General features: G+C 36.9%; 1 protein-coding gene across 6 annotated transcripts in view; it reads right to left on the bottom strand.

The window, feature by feature from the left end:
* The window catches only part of COMMD10 (COMM domain containing 10), a gene marked incomplete at its 3' end in the record, with an annotated part of 197,631 nt that overhangs the window by 131,026 nt on the left and 40,412 nt on the right, over window positions 1-26,193 (bottom strand). For 4 of the 6 annotated variants that reach the window (XR_014310220.1, XM_082725082.1, XM_082725081.1 and 1 more), the window contains one exon: window positions 21,548-21,658. Coding sequence is in view for 5 of the 6 variants with exons in the window: in XM_082725082.1 (XP_082581208.1) it covers window positions 21,548-21,658 (111 nt within the window). Of the gene's footprint in view, window positions 1-5,693; window positions 5,799-21,547; window positions 21,659-26,193 lie in introns of all 6 variants that reach the window. The other 2 variants (XM_082725080.1, XM_082725083.1) reach the window with 1 other exon arrangement.

The following is a 26,193-nucleotide window of genomic DNA, read 5'->3' as shown; positions in this document are numbered from 1 at the left end:
TCCCTTGTGTCCTGTGAACCTTTTTTACTTCCTTTTCTGCTACAAGCCGGAGAAAACTTGCACATTTTAAACAGCATACCTGAGTGGATTGGGAACCCCCCAATAATCTCCCTGTCTTGAGTCAACTGACTTGGGATTTTAAATAAAAATTTTTAAAAGGTAATTATCTGTTAAAACAAAAATCATATAGTGTGAGCTTTATGACATACGTAAAAAAAATGTATGACAACAACAGCAAAAGGCCAGGAGTGGGGAAGCAATAGTATACTACTCTTAAAGTACTTAGGAGTACTTTACTTTACTTGGAATCTAGGGCAAAAAATTCTGTGTGCCATGCACATACCTGAATGCATATTTTAAATGGTTACTATTTTTCCATAACATTAATTGAAAAACTGAAACTCGTAACATTTTAAGTTTAAATATTTTATATCAATAACGAATTTGTTACAACTTTACTTTCTTGGCTTTTATGAAAGAAAACTCACCAATAATATTTTTAAAATCTTCTTTGCTTACGGTTTTTAACTTAATTTAAATTTTATTTATTTACTTGGGAGAGAGAGCACAACAGGGAAAACAGCAGAGGGAGAGGGAGAAGCAGGGTCCCCACTTAGCAGGGAGTTCAATGTGGGGCTCGATCCCAGCACCCCAGGATCATGACTTGAGCCAAAGGCAGATGCTTAAGCAACTGAGCCACTCAGGCACCCCTACTTATGTCATTTTCAATTGACGGAAATGTCAGGTGAAATAATTTCTCATAACGAAGTGCCAATCTTAAGTAACTTTAAATAAGCTTCAAATTGGGGCGCCTGGATAGCTCAGTGAATTAAAGCCTCTGCTTTCAGCTCAGGTCATGATCCCAAGGTCCTGGGATCGAGCCCCACATCGGGCTCAGCTGGAAGCCTGCTTCTCTCCCCCCATTCCCTGCCTGTGTTCCCTCTCTCACTGTGTCTCTATCAAATAAATAAATAAAATCTTAAAAAAAAAATTCTTGGGGATTAAGGAGTGCACTGCACTTATCATTGTCAGCACAGGGTGATGATATATAAAAGTGTTGAATTACTGTATTATAAACTGAAACTAATCTAACAATGTCAGTGACTAACTGGCATTAAAGTAAAAAAATTTTAAAAGAAAGGGGGACACCTGGGTGGCTCAGTGGGTTAAGCCTCTGCTTTCGGCTCAGGTCATGATCTCAGGGTCCTGGGATCAAGCCCCGCGTCGGGCTCTCTGCTCAGCAGGGAGCCTGCTTCCCCCTCTCTCTCTGCCTGCCTCTCTGCCTACCTGTGATCTTTCTCTCTATCAAATAGATAAAAATAAAATCTTTTAAGAAATATTAAAAAAAAAAGGAAAAAATTCTCAGGGTCACATACATTTGGGTAAAATTGCACTCAGCAAATTTCATGAACCAGCTTTAGAAGATCCAACCACCATGCCGATTTTATATTACAATCATTAATTCTGCATGCTTCTACAACCATTTCAGATAAAACTTATATAGGACTTAGTCTAAATATTTAAGAACCAAGTCAGTGGCTTTTTTTTTTAAAGAAGTATTCATAGAAAACAACTTTTTCCTGGTTAGAAATTCAAAATTTGAAAAGACTTCATTTAACTTTTCATAACTTCATTACAAATGTGAAATTAGAATGTCTAGAATCTTCCTTTTTATCTTTTATACATTTTTCCATAATAATTTATACTCTAATCTACTTCTAACTTCTTTTAACTTAAGACTGAGCAGGTATACTCAGTAACTCTTGCCAAAGTCCTGCATTCATCAAACATTCAAAGTACTATTCTCTCATTTATTGTAAACATAAGGATAAGTTTTCTCTTAAGCATGCAGCTTTTTAAATTTTTCCATTGTTGAATCTTACTGACTTATTCTACATAAAAGTTACACAAGTAACACAATAAGCCCAAATGATTACCCCAACACTAGTGATAAAAGATTTTGTAATCCTAACAGAAGATAACAAAACAAAGCATAAATTCGAACACCACAACTATAACTAATCTATCAATAATGTATTTAACAAATCAGTATATAAAATACTTGATAATTACCCAATACAGTCAGCTTAAGGCTACACGCATGCTAGATTATAATGAAATATCCAGAAATTTTTAGAAGATACCAACTATTATAGCCACAAATTCAAAAGACATTAAGATTGCCTACCAAATGAGGCACTTACCGAAAATGCTGGCAAATTTATCGGCTATACTATCTGCCTGTATGAGTGAGCCATTTCCTCCAAAGTGTTCTGATGGTACATATTCTTTGACCTTTTATTTCTAAATATATAACAAATTTCCTTTACATAGTCACAATATTGTGTATATTTTAGTAGTCCTAAATTTGACATTATCTCTAGAGATGTAAGGAGCTGTTAAGTGATTAGTCCAGAGTCATTCAAAAAGGAACTTTGGCATGAGTGTTTACCTAGTGTTCATTTCTGACTTAAGTTCAAAGGCACCAGGAAAAAGAAAAGAAGGCTACTAGCACCAAAGAAAAAAGTTCAGTAAGGTCTTGTGACAGACCTAGACGTCTCTTAAGTATTTTCTTCCAAATGCTGTCAAATAGCAATCTATCCTAAAGATATTAGAGGATATTTGCAAATTCAAAGAATTATCTTCTTTATGTCTTCTACTTGCACAGCTAGTTCCACTTTTGGCAGAAAAGTGGCCATTACTATGGCCTTGTAAAGAGCAGGACATTTCAATTTTCCTGTCTTAACCTTATCTTTAAAGGATAAAGACACCCCTGAACTAAACTGTACTGTAATAGACACTTTTACATTTCATATCATATTTAATTCCCAGACAAACCTTGTTAGGTAGCTATTATTGTCCAAATTTTCAGATTAGAATTTGAGCCTCCAAGAGATAAGTCACCTGCTGGAGATCCTTCAGCTACTTCCTTCCTGAGAGGCAAATAGTGTGATTCTGAAACCTGAGTTGTTTTCACTGCATATCAATGCCACCTTCAGTTCGCCTTACTCTGCATTGTCTGTCAAATCTAATATGTATGGACTTATTCATGAGCTGGATGGGAGAAACCATTTCATGCAAGCCCTTTAGTTTGGGCAGGAAAGCCTCAAGATCAAGGAGGTGAAATGCTTTGTCCCAGGACACACACCTAGGTGGCAACAAAGTCTGCAAGGACACTGACATGGGAAAACAAAACAAAAGAAAAAACAACCACAAATAGTAATCTTCAACCAGACCACTTAAAATACAATAAATTAAACCTAACAGCTGTTTTCAAAATTTTCAGATCCTAACTTGTGAGGATAACTGACTTGCAGAATTCTTCTTACACTAATGAATGTGATATGTTTTAATGGCCTAGAATGAAGAAAAAAAAAACCCAGGTGATTAATGTTGCTAATATAAATTAAGGCAAACCCCTACTGTACAAAGTGGCATAAGTTGAGGCTCCAAGAGTGGAAGCCATGGGAGATAGTCATATCCGAATCTAAATCCAATTAAAATTATTTGGCTGCTAGCAACAGAACCTAGCTCAATATATCTGGAGGGAAACAGAATCCTTTTAGAATTTGTATTCTTTAAACTGGTAGCTATTAGGTCAATATACTCACTCCTCCCTGTCAATTTAAAAATTAGCAGCTTACACCTTCACAATCTTACCCCTTCCCTTTTTCACTGGGCACACAGAATGTTTACCTGCAACATTCCCTAGGAATATATTCAGCTTAAAAAAAAAAAAAAAACAGAATACCAGTGAGGTTCTATTTAAGAAACCTTTCTCTCTCCTAACAGGCTCTAATCCTATAAATCAGTAGGAGGTTGGTAATAGGCAGGAGACTTTCTTAATGAACACAGCAGTACTTTTAAATTCTAAGAAATAGGAGCCCGAAGACTGGGAAGCCATAAATACGTGAAACACATCTGAGAGACAAAGCGCATACAGCACAAGTCATCAGGTAATACAAGGAAGTGACATGATAGCAAATTTATGTGAATTCAATATTGTGATTCACTTACATGACTTCAACTCTACACTTTGCAAACAGAGAACTGAAACATGGGGGCAATTAGGCCCACCATTCCCCTGAATGAATGTAAGTCCCGGCGTGAGGTGGAAAAAGTCCATCTTTAGTACCTCAGTCAATGCGGGCTGAGGGCCCCTGTGGGCTGACAGTGGTTCAAGTGCTAAAACACATACGTGAACTCTCTATGTTCAACTGAAGAACTGGCAGACTGTTTAAGTCCTGAAGGGCAGTAACACAGGTGACAGGACTTACTCAGGAATGTGATTCTGGGATCCCATGTGGTGCATTCCTAAGGGACTCCCTCTGCCTGAGAATAGTTTGGTCTCTATGAGATCATCAGCACCTGCAAGGCGTTGAACTCTAAAACCATCTCCCTAAGATGAGGTACCATTGTACAAGAGAGAAAAAAAAAAAAAAGTGGCCGTCTTTCTTTTTAACATTAATGTGCAAAAAGAAGACTAAGAAGTTTTGTGGGAGAGGCTGGCAGAAATGAGACTGCAGGACTCATACCGGTGGTCTCTGAATCCACTCTGAAGTTGATTCGGGTCAACTTGCCATATGAACCACTTAATGTATGTTAATCAATGATAAACATACATTTATGAGTCATAAAGAAAAGTCTTACTGTGTCAAAGAATTTTTGCACCAGAGCTTCAAAAATTACCTAAAATGACTCGTATCCCAAACTTCCCCCAAAAGAATAACGGAGGCAAAAACAAGCACCCTCTGAAAACAGATCAAGTTTGCCCTCTGTTAATCCACACAATCAGTGAGGACACATACCAGTCAGGAAATGCTTCTACTTGTACGCAAGTCATACTGCTAACTTCTGAGATCACAATAATGAGCGGCTAAATACAAGTTTCAAGGTCTAAATCCAACACACTCCCTCCCCTGGGGAATTAAGTAATAGGTGTGAGAATTAGGTTTAAAAAAAAAAATAAAGTACAATTTCTACTTCTTTTCCACTTTGGAGGGGAATTATTTTTCCGGAGACTGGCTACCATCCTGGCATGGACCAAAAAAAATGTTCATACTTTACAGTGTGGCGAGCCAGCAATTCAGCTTGAGGCTGGGTGACTGGCCAGGACGACCAGCTCCCCGTGGACACAGTCTTGCTGCCCAGGGCCCTACGGGCACAGTCGGTATCTCAGCTGACCTGTTAGCTACTTGCACTTCAGCGGAGGAGCTGTGCTCTAGAAAAATTCAGTACAGACTGTTTTCCTACCAGAAATTCTCTGATTCTCTGGTACTACATGTACTTTATCACCCAGACAGCCCTGCCAGAAAAGAACAGGACCAACTCTCAGTCTGATCTCTATCAAGGTCATTCTCTCACTCTGCACACTTGGCAAATGGAAATAAATCACCTACCCTCAGGAGATTTTCATGGCTTTCCAAACAAAATGTTTAAGAGCACGATAAAACCATAAAGATTGTGAGAAGAGGCATTCGCCATGGGCCTCACTAAAGACAGGTGGCAAAGTAATCACTGGGGAAGCACGGTGGCTACTTTATTAAATTGTAAATTATTTTCAGTCCCCCTGGGCAAATAATAAAAAGTGACTCTACTGTTTATTAACTTCAAGGGTCCAACAAGACAAAACAAAAAAGCACAAAGAATTATACCTGGCATATATTAAGTGGCCAATAAACGGTATCAATTACCATCATCTTCTTGATTGGCGGAACACGGTAGGGTCGGTGTAGCCGTTCCTGGTCTGTGCGCTGCAGATACTGAGACTGGGTTCTGATCAGCTCCCCCAACCCAGGCTGATGGGAATTCAACAAAAGACAATTGCAGAAGCAACAACTATGCAGCTCAGCTAAGATGTCACTTCAGCCTCCAAATGGGCCCTGACCCACATTAAACCTACATAAGGCAACTTAGGGGTTTGCTTCTTAACACAAACTAAATTTGTTTGTGAGTCATGTTGTGTATTTTTTTAGGAATTACTATTAAGTAGGCCCCATTTTAAACTGTATTTTTAAGTTTGTTCTGTATCTTAACCTGTAGGATATCTCCCCATCTCCAAAGACCAAGAAAGAGCCAAAAGATACAGGATTAGGTAGTACTTTGCTCTTAAAACACATCATCAAAAAGAAGCATGAATACACTTACATGGCAGCAATATTATTAAATGGTCACTTCCATGCCAACCAAAAATAACTGAGGATGTGACTATTATGTGACTACATAGTGACTATTATAACTGACTACATAGTACTCGCTCTCAAAGCTAAGAAACGTATAGGGGCACCTGCCTGGTTGACTCAGTCAGTGGGCGTCTGACTCTTGCTGATATCTGCATCAGGAGATGGAGCCCCATGTGGGACTCTGTGCCTAGCAAGGAGTCTGCTTGAGATTCTCTCTCCCTGACCTTCTGCACCTCCCCTGCTCTCTCTCTCACAAATGAATAAATAAATAAAATCTTTTAAAAAAGGAAATATGTAAATTATTCTACTCATCTGTCTAGAGCAAAAAGGCTGGATAAATTTACATAGTTAGATAAAACTACTTTGGATACATGCTTACAATTTTCTTATTTTCCTGTACTTTAGAAACAAAAGGAGTCAGTACACCTTATAACCAGTTGAAAAGTAGGAAAAAATGGCCAAATAAAAATGGGAATGAAAATCATGAGCATCATCTAATAAGGCAGAAAAACTTCTAGTTTCTCATTTTAAGACAAAACCATCCTATAACTAGCAACCTATTTTTTGCAGATGATTTCTTCTCTTATTACAGCATTAACAGTTAAAGGATACCATCCTCCTCCTCTCTTAATCCATAAGGATAATTACAGTATGCCACCTCAAAGGAGTGTTTTGAGGCTCAGTATTTGCAAAGAATTTTGAGCCCTGTAGTTGAAAGCTACTAAGTAAACACAAAATAATGTCACTGAGAATGGTCAAATAAATGCAAAGATGATTTAACATCACAGAAAATTACACTGATAATTGGCAGATTGCCATGCTACCCCTGTGGACTTGTTCTTTCAGAGCACATACTCTATGAAAGGTCACTGTGGGAGGAAAAAAAAAATCCCACAGGGAGTTCAAGTAGCCTACAAGGCAATATTAGCAATTACAGAAGCAGTATTCTTCCTCTATATTCATTTGAGAATCCTTTCTACTAATTAAGAGAAAAGGAGCAGTGGTTTGTTAAAAAATGATGGCTACAGACAATTCAATCTCAATGGTTACAAACTAGAATATGGTAATACTGAACAATATGAAATGAAACAAGATGAAACCAGAGAGGGAGACAAACCATAAGAGACTCTAATCTCAGGAAACAAACTGAGCCTTGCTGCGGGGAGGCGGTGGGGAGGAATGGGGTGTTGGGAGGGATGGGGTGGCTGGGTGATAGATACTGGGGAGGGTATGTGCTATGGTAAGCGCTGGGAATCGTACAGGACTGAAGATTCACAGACCTGTACCCGTGAAGCAAATCATACATTATATGTTAATTAAAAAAAATAAAAGAACAAACTATTATACAAGTTATCACCCCAGTACTCAACTATTTTCCAAGATAATATATTCCTCAAAATATTTTCCAGAATTACTTATGTTCCTAACACAAGGTTAAACCATATCAATGCAAATTCAAATTCAATTAATATTAAGTACCTACTATGTGAGGCTCACTCGAACGGGCATTTCGCTGATGTTATCTCAATTCTTCAATAATTTTGATCTGTATTACCAGCCACATTTTCAAATTTGGAAGTCTGTTGCAGAAAGATTCAGATTCTTGCCCATATTCCAAAAATCTAAATTCAGTTTTGTCCCTTTCGATCCATGTCCCCTCTCCTATGTCAGACTAGGGTCTCATCTGGCTGTGCCAATAATCTACTCAACTATCATTTAACCTCACTGGGCCTGAGTTTTCTCATAAATAAATGCAGAAGGTTGAAATATTCCCACTGTCAGGGGGTACCTGAGTGGCTTAGTTGGTTAAGCGTCCAACTACTAATTTTGACTCAGGTCATGATTTCAGGGTCAGGAGATCAAGGCCCCCCATTGGGCTCAGTGGAGAGTCTATTTGAGACCCTCTCTCTCTCCCCCAGCTCTCTTGCTCTGTCTCAAATAAATAAATTATTCTTTAAAAATATATATATTCCTAAAGTTGGTTTCCCTTATTCTCTTGATCTCTCTCTCAAATTTAGGGTTTTAATACAATTTGGTGGCTCCTAATGCATTCATGGAATTGTGCGACCATTACCACTATCTGATTCCAGAAGATATCATCACCCCAAAAACAAACTCAAAACCTTTAAGGTGTCACTCCTCCATTTTCCCTGCCCCCAGGCACTGGCAACTGCTATCTGCTTGCTGTTTCTATGGTTTTGCCTAATCTGGATATTTTATATAAATCGGATCACTTATGTGACCTGTTGTGTCTGGTTTCTTTTAGTAAGCAAAAGTCTTTGAGGTTTATCTACACTGTAGCAGGTATCAGTACCTCATTCCTTCTTACGGCTCATTAATATTCCAATGTATGTATAAACCACACACTGTTTATCCATTCATCCACTGATGGACATTTGGGACCTTTAGGCTATGGTGACTAGTACTGCTATCAACCTGCACATACACATGTGTACTTACTTGAGTCCTTACAGGTATATATCTACGACTGGAGTTGTGGAGTCATATGATGACTCTGTGTTTGAATTTCTGAGGAACTAACAAAATATTTTCCACAGTGGCTCAACTCCATCAGTAATCACAGTGGTCCTAACATCTCCCCATTCTAACTCCCACCTATGTTCTTCCTTTGTCCTCCTTCCTTCCTTTTCTCTTTGTAATTATAGCCAGCCCAGTGAGTAGAGTTTGGATTTGCATTTCCCTAATGACTAATGATGCGGAGTATCTTTTCATGAGCTTGGTGGCCATTTGTACAGCTTCTCTGGAGCTGTACATTTCTCTGGAGAAATGCCTATCAGTCCTTCACCCATTTTTATTTGAGTTGTCTTTTTGTTATTGAGTTGCAGGAGTTCTTCAAATACTTTAGATACAAATCCCTTAGCAGATATATGATGTGCAAATATTTTCTCCCATTCTTTAGGTTATCTTTTCATTTTCTTCATAACATTCTTGATGCACAAAAGTTTCCAGTTATGATGAGTCCAATTTATCTTCTTTCTGTGCCATTTGCATTTCTGATGTCATATCTAACATTCCATTGCCAAATCCATCTAACATCTCTTTTTGCTGGAAAATCTCATGAGCCTTTACTCATTCCACAAATAAAGTTGTACCTGAATAACTCTCTCTGTTTAACTGCCGAGAATTACAAAAGGGTTATTTTGGAGTGTTTATTACATTGCCCTTATTAAGGAGGTGGCGACATTTTAAGTTTAGATAAAATTCCCCTGCTAAGATGGATGATTAGAACTCCTTGAGATAAAATGGGTTATCTCTGAAAGATACTACACTTCTCCTCCACTATAAAGAAGAAAGGAAGGCGGGGGTGGGGGTGGGGGACAGGGAAGAGAATATGAGAGAGAGAGGAAGAGAGGAAGGAAGGAACAAATTCTGTTTGAGAAATTCATGAATTAACAAAAACTACTGAGGATAACTCTGCTTCTCCAGCTCCTACCGCTACTGCTTCGTTCATCTAAAAGCCGGGATAAGGACATGTTCCCACTGCTCACGAATTTCATTTCCCGTTATAAAGGTGACTTAACATGACTCCTCCCCATGCACTGACTGACTCGCAAACATGTCATCCAAAGACAGACCGAAAACAAAACTGGTGACGCCGAGTTGCTGCTACATTCAAACAAGTAACCTGCCACAGACTCGGATGGACACAGCATCGAGGGATGGCCACGTGTCCAGGTAAGAGGGCAGGTAACCCAAGATCTGAGGATATGATTAAAACCTTAAAGCCCTTTATATACAGACATGAGATTTAAAGATTACATAATGCTGGACGATAAGTATAAAAGACAGTTGAAAAGCTAAAAAAAATTAAAATAAAAATAAAGAGATTTTATAAGTGAACATATTAGAAAAATCTTTATTTCCCAAATACCTCAAGAACAGTCAAAAGTACCCAATAATTTGCTCTGAGAGAAGTATCTTATATAATAAAAATGACTCCTCTTCCTTATATCTTTCATTTCCTCTAAATGATTCTCATATAAAGAAAAAAATTGAAAGAAACACGATTTACATAATCCATTAAAGATATATTTAAGCATTCATATGGCAACCTCACACCAGAAGTGCTAAAATCTCATTTAAACTAGGCCAGGAAGGGTGCCTGAGTGGTTCAGTTGGTTAAGCATCTGCCTTCCGCTCAGGGCACGATCTCAGGGTCCTGGCATCGAGCCCCACGTCGAGCTCCTTACTCAGCAGGGAGCCTACTTCTCTTCTCCCTCTGCCTCTTCCCCAGCTTGTATGCCCGCTCTCTCTCTCCTGCACTCTCTTTCAAATAAATAAATAAAACTTAAAAAAAGAAAAAAAAAAAAAAGCTAGGCCAGGAAAGAAAAGTGTTTGTCAACTCCTTTTTGTGCCAAAATTATTACGACTGACTCAATATTCAACAATGTAATTTACTTATGAGAAAACCTAATCTGGCCATCTTTACTGTGTCCTAAATCTAAAATTTATAATGCCAGGTGCCTGGGTTGCTCAGTGGGTTAAGTGTCTGCCTTCAGCTCAGGTCACGATCTCAGGGTCCTGGGATTGAGCCCCAAATCGGGTTCCTTGCCCAGCAGGGGGCCTGCTTCTCCCTCTTTCCTGCTTCTCCATCTGCCTGACTCTCCCCCTCCTTGTGCCCTCTCTCTGACAAATAAATAAAATCTTTGAAAAATATAAAAATAAAATTTATAATGCCATTCTAAAATTAAAATACTAGATTTAGAAAAGCAATTCAGAATATCACCAAAGATATTCAAAAACCAATAAATTCAATTGAGATATAAAACATTCACATTTTAATTGATTTCTAGCTATAGTATCATTGGTCTAAAGGGTTTGTTATGAATGACTCCAGTATTTTCCTACAGATGCTGGGTATGTCATCAACCAGGAAAGCAACAGATCAAGGAGTAGCCACCGGCCGGCCACACATAAGGAACTCCTACGACCTAGAGCAAATCTTTATATATTTAGACCACTTCAGTTTCCAAATGGATGCAAGGATAAAAGTTAAGACAAGAACAGATATTAAGTCTTACTTTCATCTACTTTTCCCTCTTAAAGGATACAATATACACTAGACCAAGCCATAGAAGTCTGAAGATTCAAATGAAAAAAAGCCCCGAGTGATCCTGGAACTAATATGTCCCTCTGGGAGTCCTCTGTACCACAAACTACTCTAGGGAGGCTATGGTCCAAGATTCCAGATGTTTCCAGCCAGTTCCCCTCCATCACCCCACCCCCAACACATATCATAGCCTCACTTTCCACCTGACCCATTTAGAACCACTCACATGTGTATGTGTGTGTCTGCCATCCTTTCTCCCTTTTCCCCTCATCTGATAACACCAGGCAAAGATGAAACCCTGCTTAAATCCAATTATCCATCTATTCTACCTCTAGACCAAAGCAACGAAAAATGGATCAAGAAAAATGTGCAACCTTCTAACAGTTCTCATTTTAAATCCATGGCCACAAATCTCAAATGGGCAATCAGCACTGTCCAACACAGCAAAGTAGACTAAAATAACTAGTTCATTCATTTTCCCCGTATACAAACTCTTTCATACTTTCTACTCTGTTCTCAAGCCTCCTAGACCTACCCATTCTCCCAACAAATGACTGCCTGGAGAAAACAGAAGCAATCAGAGACACAACTTCTTCTTCTAACACCCCAAACTACCTACCTCACCCACACTCTTCCTTACTTCCTATTACAACAAACGGTAGGTTCCCACTCCCATCACAGTCCAACCCTTCCATCCGGCTCTGGATCTTCTCACTTCCTCCAGGTAATTATAGCCCTCTCTATCCTACGTTATCCATTTCTCCCCTGACGGATCTGCAACATGCCAACCTCCTCTCCCTTCAGCACTCACTAAATCCACACCCCCTACACGGACTGTCCTATCTCTGTGCTTCTTGAAAGAGTTACTTAGATGGAGTCTTACACTTGGTGTCCCCAATTTAATCCCCAATTCTCTCCTCAATTTAATCCAATCAGATTTCTACTTCTTCTCAAATGTAACTGAGATTACAATTGTCAAAGTTATCAGAGAAGTCCAACCAATCAAATCGGTCACTCACTTATCTGATTCCTGATCCCTCAACAGCATTCCACACTGACTTCCACTTAAACATCTCCTCCTGGCCCCAGATAGTGCTCACCAATAATCTCCATGTCACTAAATTCATTTTTTTTTTTTTTTTTTTTTACCACAGAATAGTAATTATAAGTTCAGGTTATTAAGTGAGATGGACCTGGATTCAAATCTTGACTCTGTCAGTTTCTAGGACCCAACCTAGGTACTGAGATTTAACCACTGAGCAAACTAGGGGAAATATTAGCACCTAATTCATAGCTGTGAGGGGGAGATGAGATTATTTATTTATTTATTTCTCTTCTACCCCTTAGCGGCATGTGACATAATTCATTCTCCAAGAAATGTTCTTCCTTCAGTCTCTGGCTGTTCCTTTCCAATCACTGTGACAAGCTCTACTGGCCTTTTAAATTTAGGAGGTCATAAATTTCTATATTCTGTCCCTAAGTGATTGATCTCCTCCAGTCTCATGACTGAAACTATAATCTAAACCTTAACGATTTCCAAATCTCAATTTCTAGTCTATAATTTCTCCCAAGCCCCAATGGCCAACCATCTCTACCTGGATATCAGAGCTATGTCATACTCCATACACTTTAAAGGTAAGTCTCTATCCTTTTTTATGTGCTTTTTTCCTCATTTGTAACTCCCCAACTTGTTACAGTCTGTAACTCCTTGCTGTCAGTTTCCAGAGCTCCATATATTTCCTTCTGTAGTAATCACTAAACTTCTATTTCCTGGCTTGCTAGAACAGAAGCTCCATGATGAAAAATAAAACTCTCCATCTCAGTAATACCTTGTCTAGTATTTCCTACACAGGCAATGTTTAATAAATATTTCTTGAATGGAATTTGAGCTAAAGTGTTTTGATGTTAAGTGTCTGCCTTAAGTTTACTGCCTAAAGTTACTGTTTAATTTATGAAACTGCATTTTATTTGCTCAGCTTTCTAATTCATTATAAACACTTTTATTTCAAAATACTTAAACCACAGGTTTCCATTATTGTCACTTCTAATCCACAGAAATACATTAAACAAAATGTAAAGGTATTTCTAAATATGTTCTACTAGGTCTGTGAAATACTATAATTATCAATTGCCTCTGGATATAAAAAGTTAAAAAAAGCTTACAAGGATAGGAAAGACAAACAAGGGTGGTATTATTTGTTTCCCTACTTTGGAATCCCACAACATTTTTCAAAAGAATGTTAGTAAAAAGATGGTATTTTAATTCTCAAATGTATGAACTTTCTGGAGTATTTTTAAAAAGGATTTTCTCCTCCAAGACTCTTTTATCACTTCCTCCACATGAATACTCAATTCTATCACACTCTAATTGTGTATCAATATTCTGCTTGTCTTTACCCATCAAAGATAGTGTCCAAAACAATATTTTTTTTAGCTTATAAAGTCTTACCATGGATAAATGCAGAGTTTCCATTAGGGAGCCTGAAATATGAAAGTTTAATACACACACACTCACTCTCAGACACAAGGGGGTTCGCTATGATATCAAGGAGCTCTACATACATGATCAGAACACATCGAGGTACTTATATACATAAAGTCTTTTAGAAAGTCCAACTGACACAGAACTAAAAAAAAACATATACTAAATTGAGGAAAAACATTTTGTATTGCTTTTATGTAGAAAATACAACACCTGAAGGGCACTATCATTGAGAAATTGATTACAATAAAAAAGGACACAAAACAAAATTAAGGATCAGAAAACTAGAGCCACAAAGCTTTAGCGATACTTAAATAAATTCGATTCCAAAGAACCAGGCTTTCTTCCCAGAGTATCTGGGCAATTATCTCACAAATAAGGGTTGATTCTATTTTCCCTAACGGCCGGAGTATTTGATCAAATTGCTTCTGCATGTTCTATAATAAAATAAAACACGTATAATGAAAGCTTTTTAATTTGTACACTACTGGAATACAGAAATTGTAAAATAGAGGGCTCTCTAAAATTACAGAAGTACCTGAGCTTTTCACTGGTCCCCTAAAATTATCCAAAGTAATTAACTAGTTATCAAAGAATCTGTATTTAAGATGGTAATGTTACACTCTTCTCTAAAAGCTCTTAAATTCTTTCGATACGACCTTTGAGTTTCTGTGTGTGTTTGCAAAAGAATTATGGAAAGCCATTTATGAAACTAAAAGGACCTTTTTTTAGGTTATGACCGTTCATCTACTAATTATACTCCTGGAGAACAACCTTTTATACCAAGGAGGCTTCCTTCATTCATTTAATTCATTCATCGATCATTCAGTACATGTTTGTTAAGCACCTACTCAATATACACAAAGATGTTTATCACAATTTAATAGGAAAATACTGGAAACAAACCCATTATCTGACAATAAAGGAACTGTCACAAAATCATAGTATGTCATAGCCAAAGCATGACAGAGTCATTTAAAATACATTTATGGTAAGTTTGAAGCGATGTGGAAGAGGTTTTGCATGATTTGTGAAAAAAGCAGTTATACATAAAATCAAAGAATTCATATGATTCCACTCTCAAAATAAAGTATTTGGAGAATAAACACCAAAATAAAAGAGATCGAATAGACTGGCTACGTCCTGGGGGGTCAATCTATGAGATTCTCTTTATATCTCTGGAATTTTCAAGTTTTCTATAATAAACATACATAACTTCAGTAATTAAGAAAATCCATAATTTTTTAAAAAGAAAGACAATCAATATTTATCAATCATTTGATTAGAGAAGAAAAACCACTGACATGTCTTCAAAATTTTTGGAACCCTAAATAACATCCCATATTGTACAAATGAGAATTAGTATCTTGATATGGAACTGCCAGAGGCAAAGCTCATTTTATAAAACTGTTCATCAAAATCAGTGAGTAAAAAGCCCAAGACTTTATAGACTGTTTCTTCAGATCACAGAGAGCATGTCATAGAAAAGGTAAAAACTGCTTCTTATCAAAATGGGAAAAAATTCCAACAAATGAGATTATCTTCTCATAACCATACCGAGTACTGAAATAATAGTAAAACCTCAATTTCTGTGCTTCAACCAAATGTAATTACTATTTTTTAAAAAACCACTCAGAAGTTAAGAGTTCCATAGGAAAACAAAACAAAAACTGGAAGGTCCTAGAGCAAAACCAAACAAATGTTGTGGGTATTAGAATTATACCTTGTTTTTTTTTTTTTTAAAGATTTTATTTATTTACTTGAGAGAGAGACAGTGAGAGAGAGCATGAACGAGGAGAAGGTCAGAGAGAGAAGCAGACTCCCCATGGAGCTGGGAGCCCGATGCAGGACTCGATCCCGGGACTCCAGGATCATGACCTGAGCCGAAGGCAGTCGTCCAACCAACTGAGCCACCCAGGCGTCCCAGAATTATACCTTGTTTTAATCCACTTTTCCCCCTGTATTTTCCAAAAATGTCCATTATAAAAATACAGCTATGATACAAGAGAAAAATAAACAAAAATTATCAAGGGAACACACTGAAATGTATTCACTGTGTAGATTAGATTTGTAGAAAGTACAATAGTTGTAAAATTCAGACCTGCTTATTAGAGTAGCTCAGAGAAATTTGAAGGTCCTTCAAAATCAGTCAGTACAAATATCACTTTAAAGGAAATCAAACTACTTTAAATTTCTACTACAAGAGTCCATAATTTGAACAATATACATATCTTCTTCTAAGATATCTGTCATAAACAGATCTAAGGATGTTTTCTTTTCAATGACATGGCCTACTTCCTTGTTCATGAGGTGCCAACACCAATGATGCCACGCAGCTGTGAGAGTGAAGAGTGCTGATAAATGGAGCCTCTGCTGAATGGAGGTAACATCCAAACACGCAACTTTACTTACTGTGTGAAAGTGTGTAGTAGTATCTCTCATTCACTTAAAGTGTAAAATTACTTCAACTTAAACAAAGAAACAGAAACGGAAATTTAGAATACGCATACCTATCACTTTATGGAGAACAACAACCAACAACGATAAGACATTCTTTGCCTTGTCTTTCTTTCAGGGCGCCTGCGTGGCATGGCAGGTTAAGGGTCTGACTCCAGCTTTCCACTCAGGTCGTGGTATCAGGATCCTAGTATCAAGCCTCCAGCTGGGCTCCATGCTCAGCACAGAGTCTGCCTGGGATTGTCTCTCCCTATCCCTCTTCCTCTGCCCCCCCTTTTCTCTCTCTTCCGCTCTCTCTGCCCCTCCTTTTCTCTCTCTCTCTCAAGTAAATTAATTAATTTTTTAAAAAGGAACAGCTTTCAGCACCCTCAAACATATATACTTCTCACAGGACCAACTACTAAATTATTAAACAAGCGAAAAGATATAGTATCTTAGCAATGAATAAAGCACAGGGCTCTGAAGTAAAATTGTCTGGTTTTAAATCCTAGTTCTACTGTTTTTCAGTTGTACAACCTGAGGGAATAATTTAAGGCATATTTGTTTCCATTTCTCAGCCTTTTTATAAAATACTGATAGTAATAAGAATTCACACCTCAAAGATGTAGTTTAATGGAGGAGAGATCATGCCTAGCAGAGGGTAAGCACTAAAACAGGGTTTTCCCTCCTTTTTCTTCATTCTAAATAGAATTTGCCATCCATTCTGGAGATAAGAATAAAGGTCTCTAACTCAAAAATCTGGTACTGAAAGTCCTAAACTCAGCTGCAATCATAATTACCCATCCATAAAGTACCACGTGCAACCTAAACATAATCCAACTTAACATTAAGGTAAATAAATGACAATTCCCTTTCAAGGTGATTTTCATCCCAGTTGTTTCAAAAGGAGAAAAGAATGAAACACAAAGATTCTTTCTTAAAAGATGTACCAAAAAAATTCAGAACCACTGTACTAACAAAATATGATGTAATTGCAAAGTTATTGGGTAAAATGCAATAATGCACACTTAATAGCAAAATTTAAATATTTCAGTGTTTTTAAAATATTCAAAGTTAAAGTGTTTGGAATATTCACAATTATCAATGTTTCTTAAGTATAAAATTGCTATTCTCTATAAATAAAGAAACTCCAACTGTCTATAATTAGCCTGGAACTAGTTACACTATAAAACTTATTAGAGCCATTAGGGAATTATTTGGTTCTCTTTTCTCATAAAGAAATTAATTCAAGTGACAGAATGTAACAAAAATGTCAATACTGTTGAAGGCTTTTTAATAAATTGCATTTTGGCAAATAATCATAAAGAAATTAACAAACAATGAAGTCATAATGATTTCATTTATTTGTTCTGTACATATCTGATTAATAGGCATTAATTTTGTTGATGGAAACAAGAGAACTCTATTGTTATATACAGATTAGAAATGTGAACACTTAGCATTTCCCACAACTACTGACTTCACACATTATTTTGAATGTTATTTCAAATAACACTGTAAATGCCAGAGGTTAGGTAAGCAAAGAGCTCTACTGCCCTCTAATGAAATAAAAAATTAAAAAAAAAAAAAACCTTCATTTTGAGGTATCTCAGAACAGAAAAATAATCTTACTTTGCTAAATACAGCAGAGAAACACTAAGACAATTAACTGCAAACAAGAAGAATATATATCAAAATACTGTAGGAAAAGCTACAATCACCCAGTTTTCATGATAAAATTAGTAGCAAAACAGGAAAGCCTTGAGACAAGAATGTTCCAAGAGAAACGAGACCAGTACAACAATGCTATCTAATGTGATAGCAATTAAAACTTCACTGCAGGCTACACTTCTCATGTGTACGTTGGAAACGAATGAGAAGAAAGACTCTTAGAAACCACACACTTTGGTGAATTACAGGAAGTTTTCAGTTCAGCAGCTCAAAAGTAAACACCATCAAAAATAGTCTCTCTCATGATTTTTTACTGACTAATCCTCTCAGAATTATGTCAATGCATGTATATTTTCAGGATAACTGCTCTGGGTCATACACACTTAAAAGAATTTTATTTACTGCTTCCTGTTTTAAACAAATGCCAATTTCATCATATGGAAACTGTATTCTAAGACACTTTGCATCATAAATTAACCGGTTTCATGGTTCTTTGAATAAAAGCTCTGCCTTCTTTTAACAAACGTGGCTTTTAAAACATCTTCCATATTCCTGTCCCTTTCATCTAATATTCCAACAGCTCAAGAATTCCCAAACTCTCATTTAAGTACAAAGAATAGTGTACCAGATCATACAAAAGAGAATGAAAACAACAAAAACAAAAAGCACATTTCCCAGCAGCAGCTCAATGAAAGAACAGAGAGATAAAGCTGTCAACTGTTCCTTAGAGTTAGGACACACAGCACCTGGAAATGACAAGTGTCTGTCCAGGCTGACAGGGGGCAAGACACTTCATTTAGTGTCTTCTGTTTAGCAGATCAAAGAAACAGCAGCCAAATCCCCACAATGCTATAGGGAAGATGGGCAGTACGGACAAAGAGGTTCACTTAAATCTGCATGCAAAATGAAAATATCCTTTAATGCTTTTAAGCTTTATTTCAGAGAGAGCAAGACAGAGCACAGAGGGCGAGGGAGAAGCAGATTCCCCACTGAACAAAGAGCCTGACATGGTATCCTTTGCTTTTGTGTGCCGCTGCTCTTCTTCCCAAGGGTCTGTTTGCCCATAAAAATGGTTCTCTAGGGGTGCCTGGGTGGCTCAGTGGGCTGGGCCTCTGCCTTCGGCTCGGGTCATGGTCTTGGGGTCCTGGGATGGAGTCCCGCATCAGGCTTTCTGCTCGGCGGAGAGCCTGCTTCCTCCTCTCTCTCTCTCTGCCTGCCTCTCTGCCTACCTTTTTGTCCAAAGCAAGTCATAAATCCATATTCAAGGGACCTGGACATAGACCCTGACTCCATGGGAAGAGTAAAGAACCAAGGCCATTTTTATGATCAACTATAAGCATGCATACCTACAATTAAATGTTCTTCAGAATTACCTATGTCTCATAAGTTGCAGAATATAGAATGTTAGTTCATCATATATTTATCTCTACTTATAATATGACATCCTCTGTAAGTGGAATAATAAGATAGCAATTGCTATAGAAACATCAGAATCTCATTTGGGGTATTTACCCAATTAGCTATGGTACTTGTGATCTCTCTCTGTCAAATAATAAATAAAAATCTTTAAAAAAAAGAAAATGGTTTTCTAGCTCTACAAGTTGTTAAAGATAACCAAAGGTTCATTCAAAATTTCAAACTAGCAATGCACAGGAAAATCTAATGCACTCAGGCCTCTCTCGCCAATGAGTTGAATTTCACATCTGCCTAAAAATATAACTGACATACAAACATATTTTGAAGACATAATAAAGAAGCTGGGAGGACTCAGGCACCCCATAGTCAAGCATTGCCTAAACCGTAATACTTAGATTATACCCAATATATGATCAAAATAGCATCCGTCCCACCTATAATTTGCATTTAGCTACTCAGACATAACATATGGTAGTCATGAGAAATACAACAGTCAAGGGGTACGGCCCCTTGGAGAATGTATGCATGTGTGTAAGAATGTACAATGTACCCAGGTACATACGTATGTTTTCACGCAGAATAGTCCTAGTCTACACCAAGGAGTTCCAGATTATTATGCTAAACCTAAGGGAATGCCTTCCCTGCCTAGTTCATGAGAAGAAAAAAAGGACTTTCCAGGCTGTCCTTTGCCTCCCCAACTCCCAGTTAGCCTAAATATGAAAAACATAATCAAGAACTAAAACAGGGGAAGAAAGTAAAAAAAAGGGAAATTAATTCCATTAGTAAAAAAAAGTTTATTGTCAGCTTTAGTTTAAACAAAAATTTTTATTTATTCAGTGGCCAAAGAACATTTTATTGATGATGATAATGATGACGATGATGGTAGTGGCCTGCAATTTTTGAGCATCTACCTAGTATTAGGCATTGAACTAAGAACTACATACATTGGGTACCTATTCTTCACATAAACCCTGTGAGACAGGTAATATTACCCCCATTTTATAGGTGAAGAAACTGACACCCATAAAGATTATGAGTGTTGCCCCACTCAGAGATTAAGGTGTTGCCCCAAGCTACATTGCTACTAAATATATATACTAGTACCATAAATACTATATATACTAGACCATATATACTAGTCAGTGCAACTCTTAACCACTAAATTTATATTATTTTACATATTATTATCTGTATTATATTTACCAACTTAAAATGTGTGAAATGAAATACTTCGGCACACTGCAATGAATTAATTAATTATATGCAGTGAGACCCAATTCGACTGCCTAAAACTCTATAGACATGGAACGTGGGCCAGGTATTGGTCTCACCAATATGGAAGACAAAAATGAGCATGATATAATACATCATAAAAGTTCCAACAAATAAGTATCCCACATTTCAATGCCCATTATAAGCAATAACATTCTCCCCTCATTCTCTGATCACATCCAGACATAGTCGTCTGTCCTTCCTCGGATCTTTCTACCTCATTATCACCTCTGTTTTGTCTTAAAAAGAAGCAAAGTCTCCTTCATTTAGGGAGAAAAAGTTACCTCACTTTATCTATCTTAGAAACACAATTAATTACAATAAAAATACAGTATCTTTTATCAATATCTTAAATATATATTTCTCTATATGCTATAGTAAAAAACAAACAAACAAACAAAAAACTCCATGACAACTCTTTAAACTTGGTAACGTGTTTAAACTTCCTGAAATTAACACTAAAGGAGAAATCATCAAGCAGTTTAAAAAAAGAAAAAACGAATCCCAAATTCTATCTTGCAAGAACTGGGATTTAAACACATGCACACAAGTGACATACACACACACACACACACACACACACACACACACACACACACAAATATACAATTCACGTTACATTCATAATCCAGGTGTTGATTAGGCAACAACATTCCCTCTACCATATATATGCAGCTGAAAACACCCAGAAATATCCACAAGTATCTGAATCATTAAAAATCTTACTTTTATCTGGCATTACCAAGTTTACCCTTTGCAGAATTTAAAAGGTGATACTATGAAATGCTCTTGCAAGAGAGGTACCTTGCAAGACAAGATACTTCTTCAAAGGAATAATAAAGCAATAAGCCACTGTGATATCAAAAACTGTCACAAATAAAGATCGGTCAGTTCATTAATCCTTATTTAATTTAAATGTGTTTAAATTTTCAATCCAGAGGGCAAAGACCCTGCTAACAATAAAGTACAAGACCTAGTAAACAAAATACACCATTTCAGTGAGATACCATGTCTTACCTTGGAATCTTCATTGCTCACTCCTAGCTGTAATACAGCCTGAGGAGACTTCAGTTTCGCCTGAGCAGAGTGAGCCATCTGAAGGTTAAGCTGCCATCCGACGGTCTCGAGCTATAAAAGACAAGTGCAGACTGGAATCAGATGGTACAAAAGGAAGACAACAGTCAACTTGAAGCAAATCTCCCATCCATGGGAATGAACACAGATAGCGTGGACTTCATGGAAAGTCAGTCCCGGGGCTCCTTCAACCTGCATATTCTGCAAATTCTCCCTTTGGGCTCATCACACTGGCCTTATGCCATGCCTGTCAAATTCAACAATGAAGCTTGGTCTTCAAATACACTGTATTCTAAAAATAGAGGTCTTAGACTAAGCAATGAAAGACTAAGCAATAAAAGAGTCAACGGCTTTTAAGTAGTAAATTAGTATTTTAAGGTAGTATATATTTAAAGCCAATGATTTCTAAATAGTTAGATTTTAGCTAGCACTTTAATGACCTCCCATTATTTTTCAAAACTGTATTAGGTAGAATACAGGGAAGACTTTTTGTTTAAATTTAGAAGAAAATTGAAGTACCCAGATGGTAAGAGGTTCACACATTTAGACACAGTTAGTGAGACTGGAAAAGAGCCAGACAAAGAATTGATATTTACTAGTGAGCAGGTGTTATCATACTTTCCAAAGTACTCTAACTTATGGTTCCCAGTTACGACAAAAACTAATTAGAACATTTCCTTTGAACTTATTAACACAACAGCAAAATTTAATCAGGTAAGGCAAAAATAGTAAAGACAGACTACAACAGTTTAAGTTTTCTTCTAAAATATTAAAACAGTACAAATGTCGCTTTATTGGCGTTTGGTTTCTCTAAACTCAAAACTAGAAGTATAATAAAGTTTCAGACTGAATTTCCAGTAAATCTCAAATATCAATATTTAGGGAGGGCTATGACATGCAATCGTTATATGCCTCTGACAAAAGGGGCCTAATAACTGATTTAGTAAAACTGCCCTAGCTACACTACGAAGAATGGCACCCTCGTGACAATTTTTACTTAACCAGAATACTAACTGCTAACTTGAAAGACTGTTCAACAGCTAGAATCACAGCAGTGAGTCAGAGCCAAACTGGAAAGACAGCAATGAAAGTATGATCTATTCAAGAGAGGATGTGATGAGAAAATAAAGATACAGTCCTGTTCCTTCTGGCACTGAACCTTTGAGGGGTAATGGTAAAAAGAGGGAAGATGTTGCACGGACAAAATCCACAATCCCGTAAGGAAAACATCAATTTAATGGTGCATATTAAGTAAGGATCCTGAATGTACTGATCTTACTCACAGATCACAGTAAGTGGGAGTCTCTAATCCCAGCCCAGCACTACTTTCAACACACATGTTTAAAAGACCCACCAATGAATCAAGAAAAAGCATGCTGTAACCACTCTCATATACCCAAGCATTTTGATATGTGTCACTGTCTTAAATCGAAAAGCACCTTACTCATATGCTACTATATGAACCTATGAGACACTGTCTTGATCTTATTTTACTGATCCTATCCCAGACCTTGAAACATTTAAAATACTAAGTGAATGAATTAAAACATACCCTCATTGTGGCCAGGAATTTGCATAAACTAATGCATCCTTAGTCACTGCATAAAGGGAATACAGGAGAATTTACAAGAACCCTGAGCTTATACTTTGGTTCATGCTTCAGCTGTCACTCACTGGGCCCAGGGTTAAGTCACAATCTTTCAAGACCTCAATTTCTTCATTTAAAATGGGAATAAATCTATCTGAACTATCTACCTTCCTGAGTTATCGGTAATAACAATTAAGAAAATGCATATTCAAAGATGTTTCGGAAACTGCAAAGTATTATAAATTTAAGTCATTTTAACTACTTGATTCTTCTTACGGTATCTTTTAAACATAGCAGCCATTCTATATCTGTTGAATTGAATTAAATCAAAGAATACTCACAAGGAAAGGTAATTTTTTTAAAAAAAGGTTTTATTTACTTATTTGACAGAGAGAGACCGCCAGAGAGGGAGAAGCAGGCTTCCTGCCAAGTGGGAAGACCCATGTGGGGTTTGATCCCAGGACCCTGGGATCACGACCTGAGCCAAAGCCCATAATGACAGAGCCACCCTGGCACCCCAAGGAAAGGTAATTTTTAAGAGTCATGACAAAATGAGCTGGTGGATTGGCTTCCTTAACTCTAGAGCCTTTTCTATGCAACCTTGTGACTTAAAAATATTTGTCCCATTCCCATTTTAAATAACAATTTAAGAAGTGAATAAGATTGCTAAGTTCATATGTATATAGATGCACATATGCACACCCACTCATAAAATATCTCAGAAAATGATCAGTATTCAGCAACTTTAAATGAAGAGGGAATGCAGAAAGAACAAGAATTATAAAAGAATTCTGTACAACTACACAGAGTAAGAAAAAGAAAACAAATAAACCCTCTGAAGTGAAAGTAGGAGACAAAGAAAATCAATACTGCTTGAGACAGGGACTCATACTCATTTTACAGTTTAAATATGTAAAATGTAAGCAATTGGCAAATTGGGAACAAAGAAGATAGAAAAGTTTCTTATATTAATATTGCAGTTTTCCTCTAAGTTTAAAATTACATAAAAATCAAAATAAAAACTTCTCTAAGAAATTAATTCAATTAAAAATCATCAGTGGATACTAAATGGATACTCAGTCCAGAAAAGTTTGATTTGAAATGCAAAATCACAGAAGTCTCCACCCACTCCCGCTTGTCAGTTTGAAAAGAAAAACATCATTATGCAGTGAAGAAAACAAAGATCTTAACCAGAGGTCAAAATCAGTATCGTCCAAATGCGCAACACAAGATTCCGTGTCTCTGCCCATGATACCTTACAAAGACCACAACACCACTGATGTAGCTTTCTAGCCAAAAAATCATAACTTCCATTTGATTATGAAGAAACAAAAGAAAAAGAAAAATGGAGGAACATCAGGAAAAATAAGTGACACATACACTTCAAAAACATAAACGTCCTAAAAAAATAAACAAACAAAGAAACGCTGAGAAAGAAGTCATTCCTCACATTGTTTATAACATACCACTATATTGTTGGCTGTGTCTTTAACTGGCACTAATAATAGAAATAAGAGTAAGCAAAATCCCATTGCATAGGTGAAAACTGTATAGTATACTATTGAATCATTATTCCTTTGTGACTCACAACTAAGAAACAAATCCAATGGTCGTCAATATTTTAATTACATATAAAACAAGTAAATCTAGGGGCGCCTGGGTGGCTCAGTGGGTTAAAGCCTCTGCCTTTGGCTCAGGTCGTGATCCCAGGGTCCTGGGATGTAGCCCCGCAGGGGTCTCTTCTGTGGCCGCAGGGGCATAGGAGGGAGCCTGCTTCCTCCACTCTCTGCCTGCCTTTCTGCGTACTTGTGATCTCTGTCAAATAAATTTTAAAAAAATCTTAAAAAAAAAAAAGTCAATCTAGTATAGCATTTTGACTTACATAAGCTCGACTATATTTGCTTCTATTTAAAATAAAATGTTGCCTTGTGTACAGCAGATAGTATATTAAAATACCAGGAACCATTTTAATATTTGTTTTCTTATTTCATACTCAGATTTAAATCTGAGAGTCCTTATATCTTAACCTCTTAGATTTAAATGTCATCAAAATAACATAAAACACAAGAAAAATAAGACACTGATATTTTTAATGTTTTTCAACCCAAGCCAAACTGTTTAAGTGATAGTTCTTACCCATCTCACTAACATTACTTCTTACTTGATGTTACCAAGATGTCAGTTCAAAATATAATGACTTAAAATAATCCATTATACATATGACTTCTTCATTCTATCTCATATTTCCATGTAATGATCTCAGCACAAGCCTAAATTCTCATAAGTGCTTTGTAAACCACAATTCCAAGCTCACACAAAATCATCCAAAATTATGATTATATTAACCCTTTTATTTTTATTTTTTAAAAAATTTTATTTATTTGACAGAGAGAAATCACAAGTAGGCAGCGCAGCAGGTGGGGCGGGGGCAGGGGGGGAACAGGCTCCCTGCTAAGCAGAGAGCCGGATGTGGGTGGGGCTGGATCCCAGGACCCCGAGATCATGACCTGAGATGAAGGCAGAGGTTTAAACCCACTGAGCCACTCGGGCACCCCAATATTAACCCTTTTAAATGGAAAAAGAAAATGTAAAGTTTTACACCAGATTTTAACTAGTGAGGTGCTCTAAAGGAATAGTCACTGTTTGAACCATACAACAAAGTAAAAAATACTATGTTGCAAACTGATATACACAACCTGAAGTTCCACAGAAATTTTTTTTCCTGGAGCCATGTTCTTTAACAAGCTTTATTATGTTTCATTTTGAAAATGCTATTTGGAAACCCTCTAAACTGATTTCATTACCCACTAAACCACTAACATTTCAGGCTATCTATAGTTAGAAAAATACTACTCAGAAATACTGAACGAGTTTTAGGAACTATGTGCGTAGGTATTCATGAAACATTTTATTATTTATCATAATAAATCATGAAAACACATAAAATTAGGGCTGTAACTGTTAAAATAGAAAACACTATCTATATTCCATTGCCATAAGC

The sequence above is a fragment of the Mustela nivalis genome (genome assembly GCF_964662115.1).
Source record: "Mustela nivalis genome assembly, chromosome: 3".
NCBI classification, from domain to species: Eukaryota; Metazoa; Chordata; class Mammalia; order Carnivora; family Mustelidae; genus Mustela; species Mustela nivalis.
Note: the sequence above shows the minus strand (reverse complement) of the source record. Positions and strands in the feature narration are given on the sequence as shown.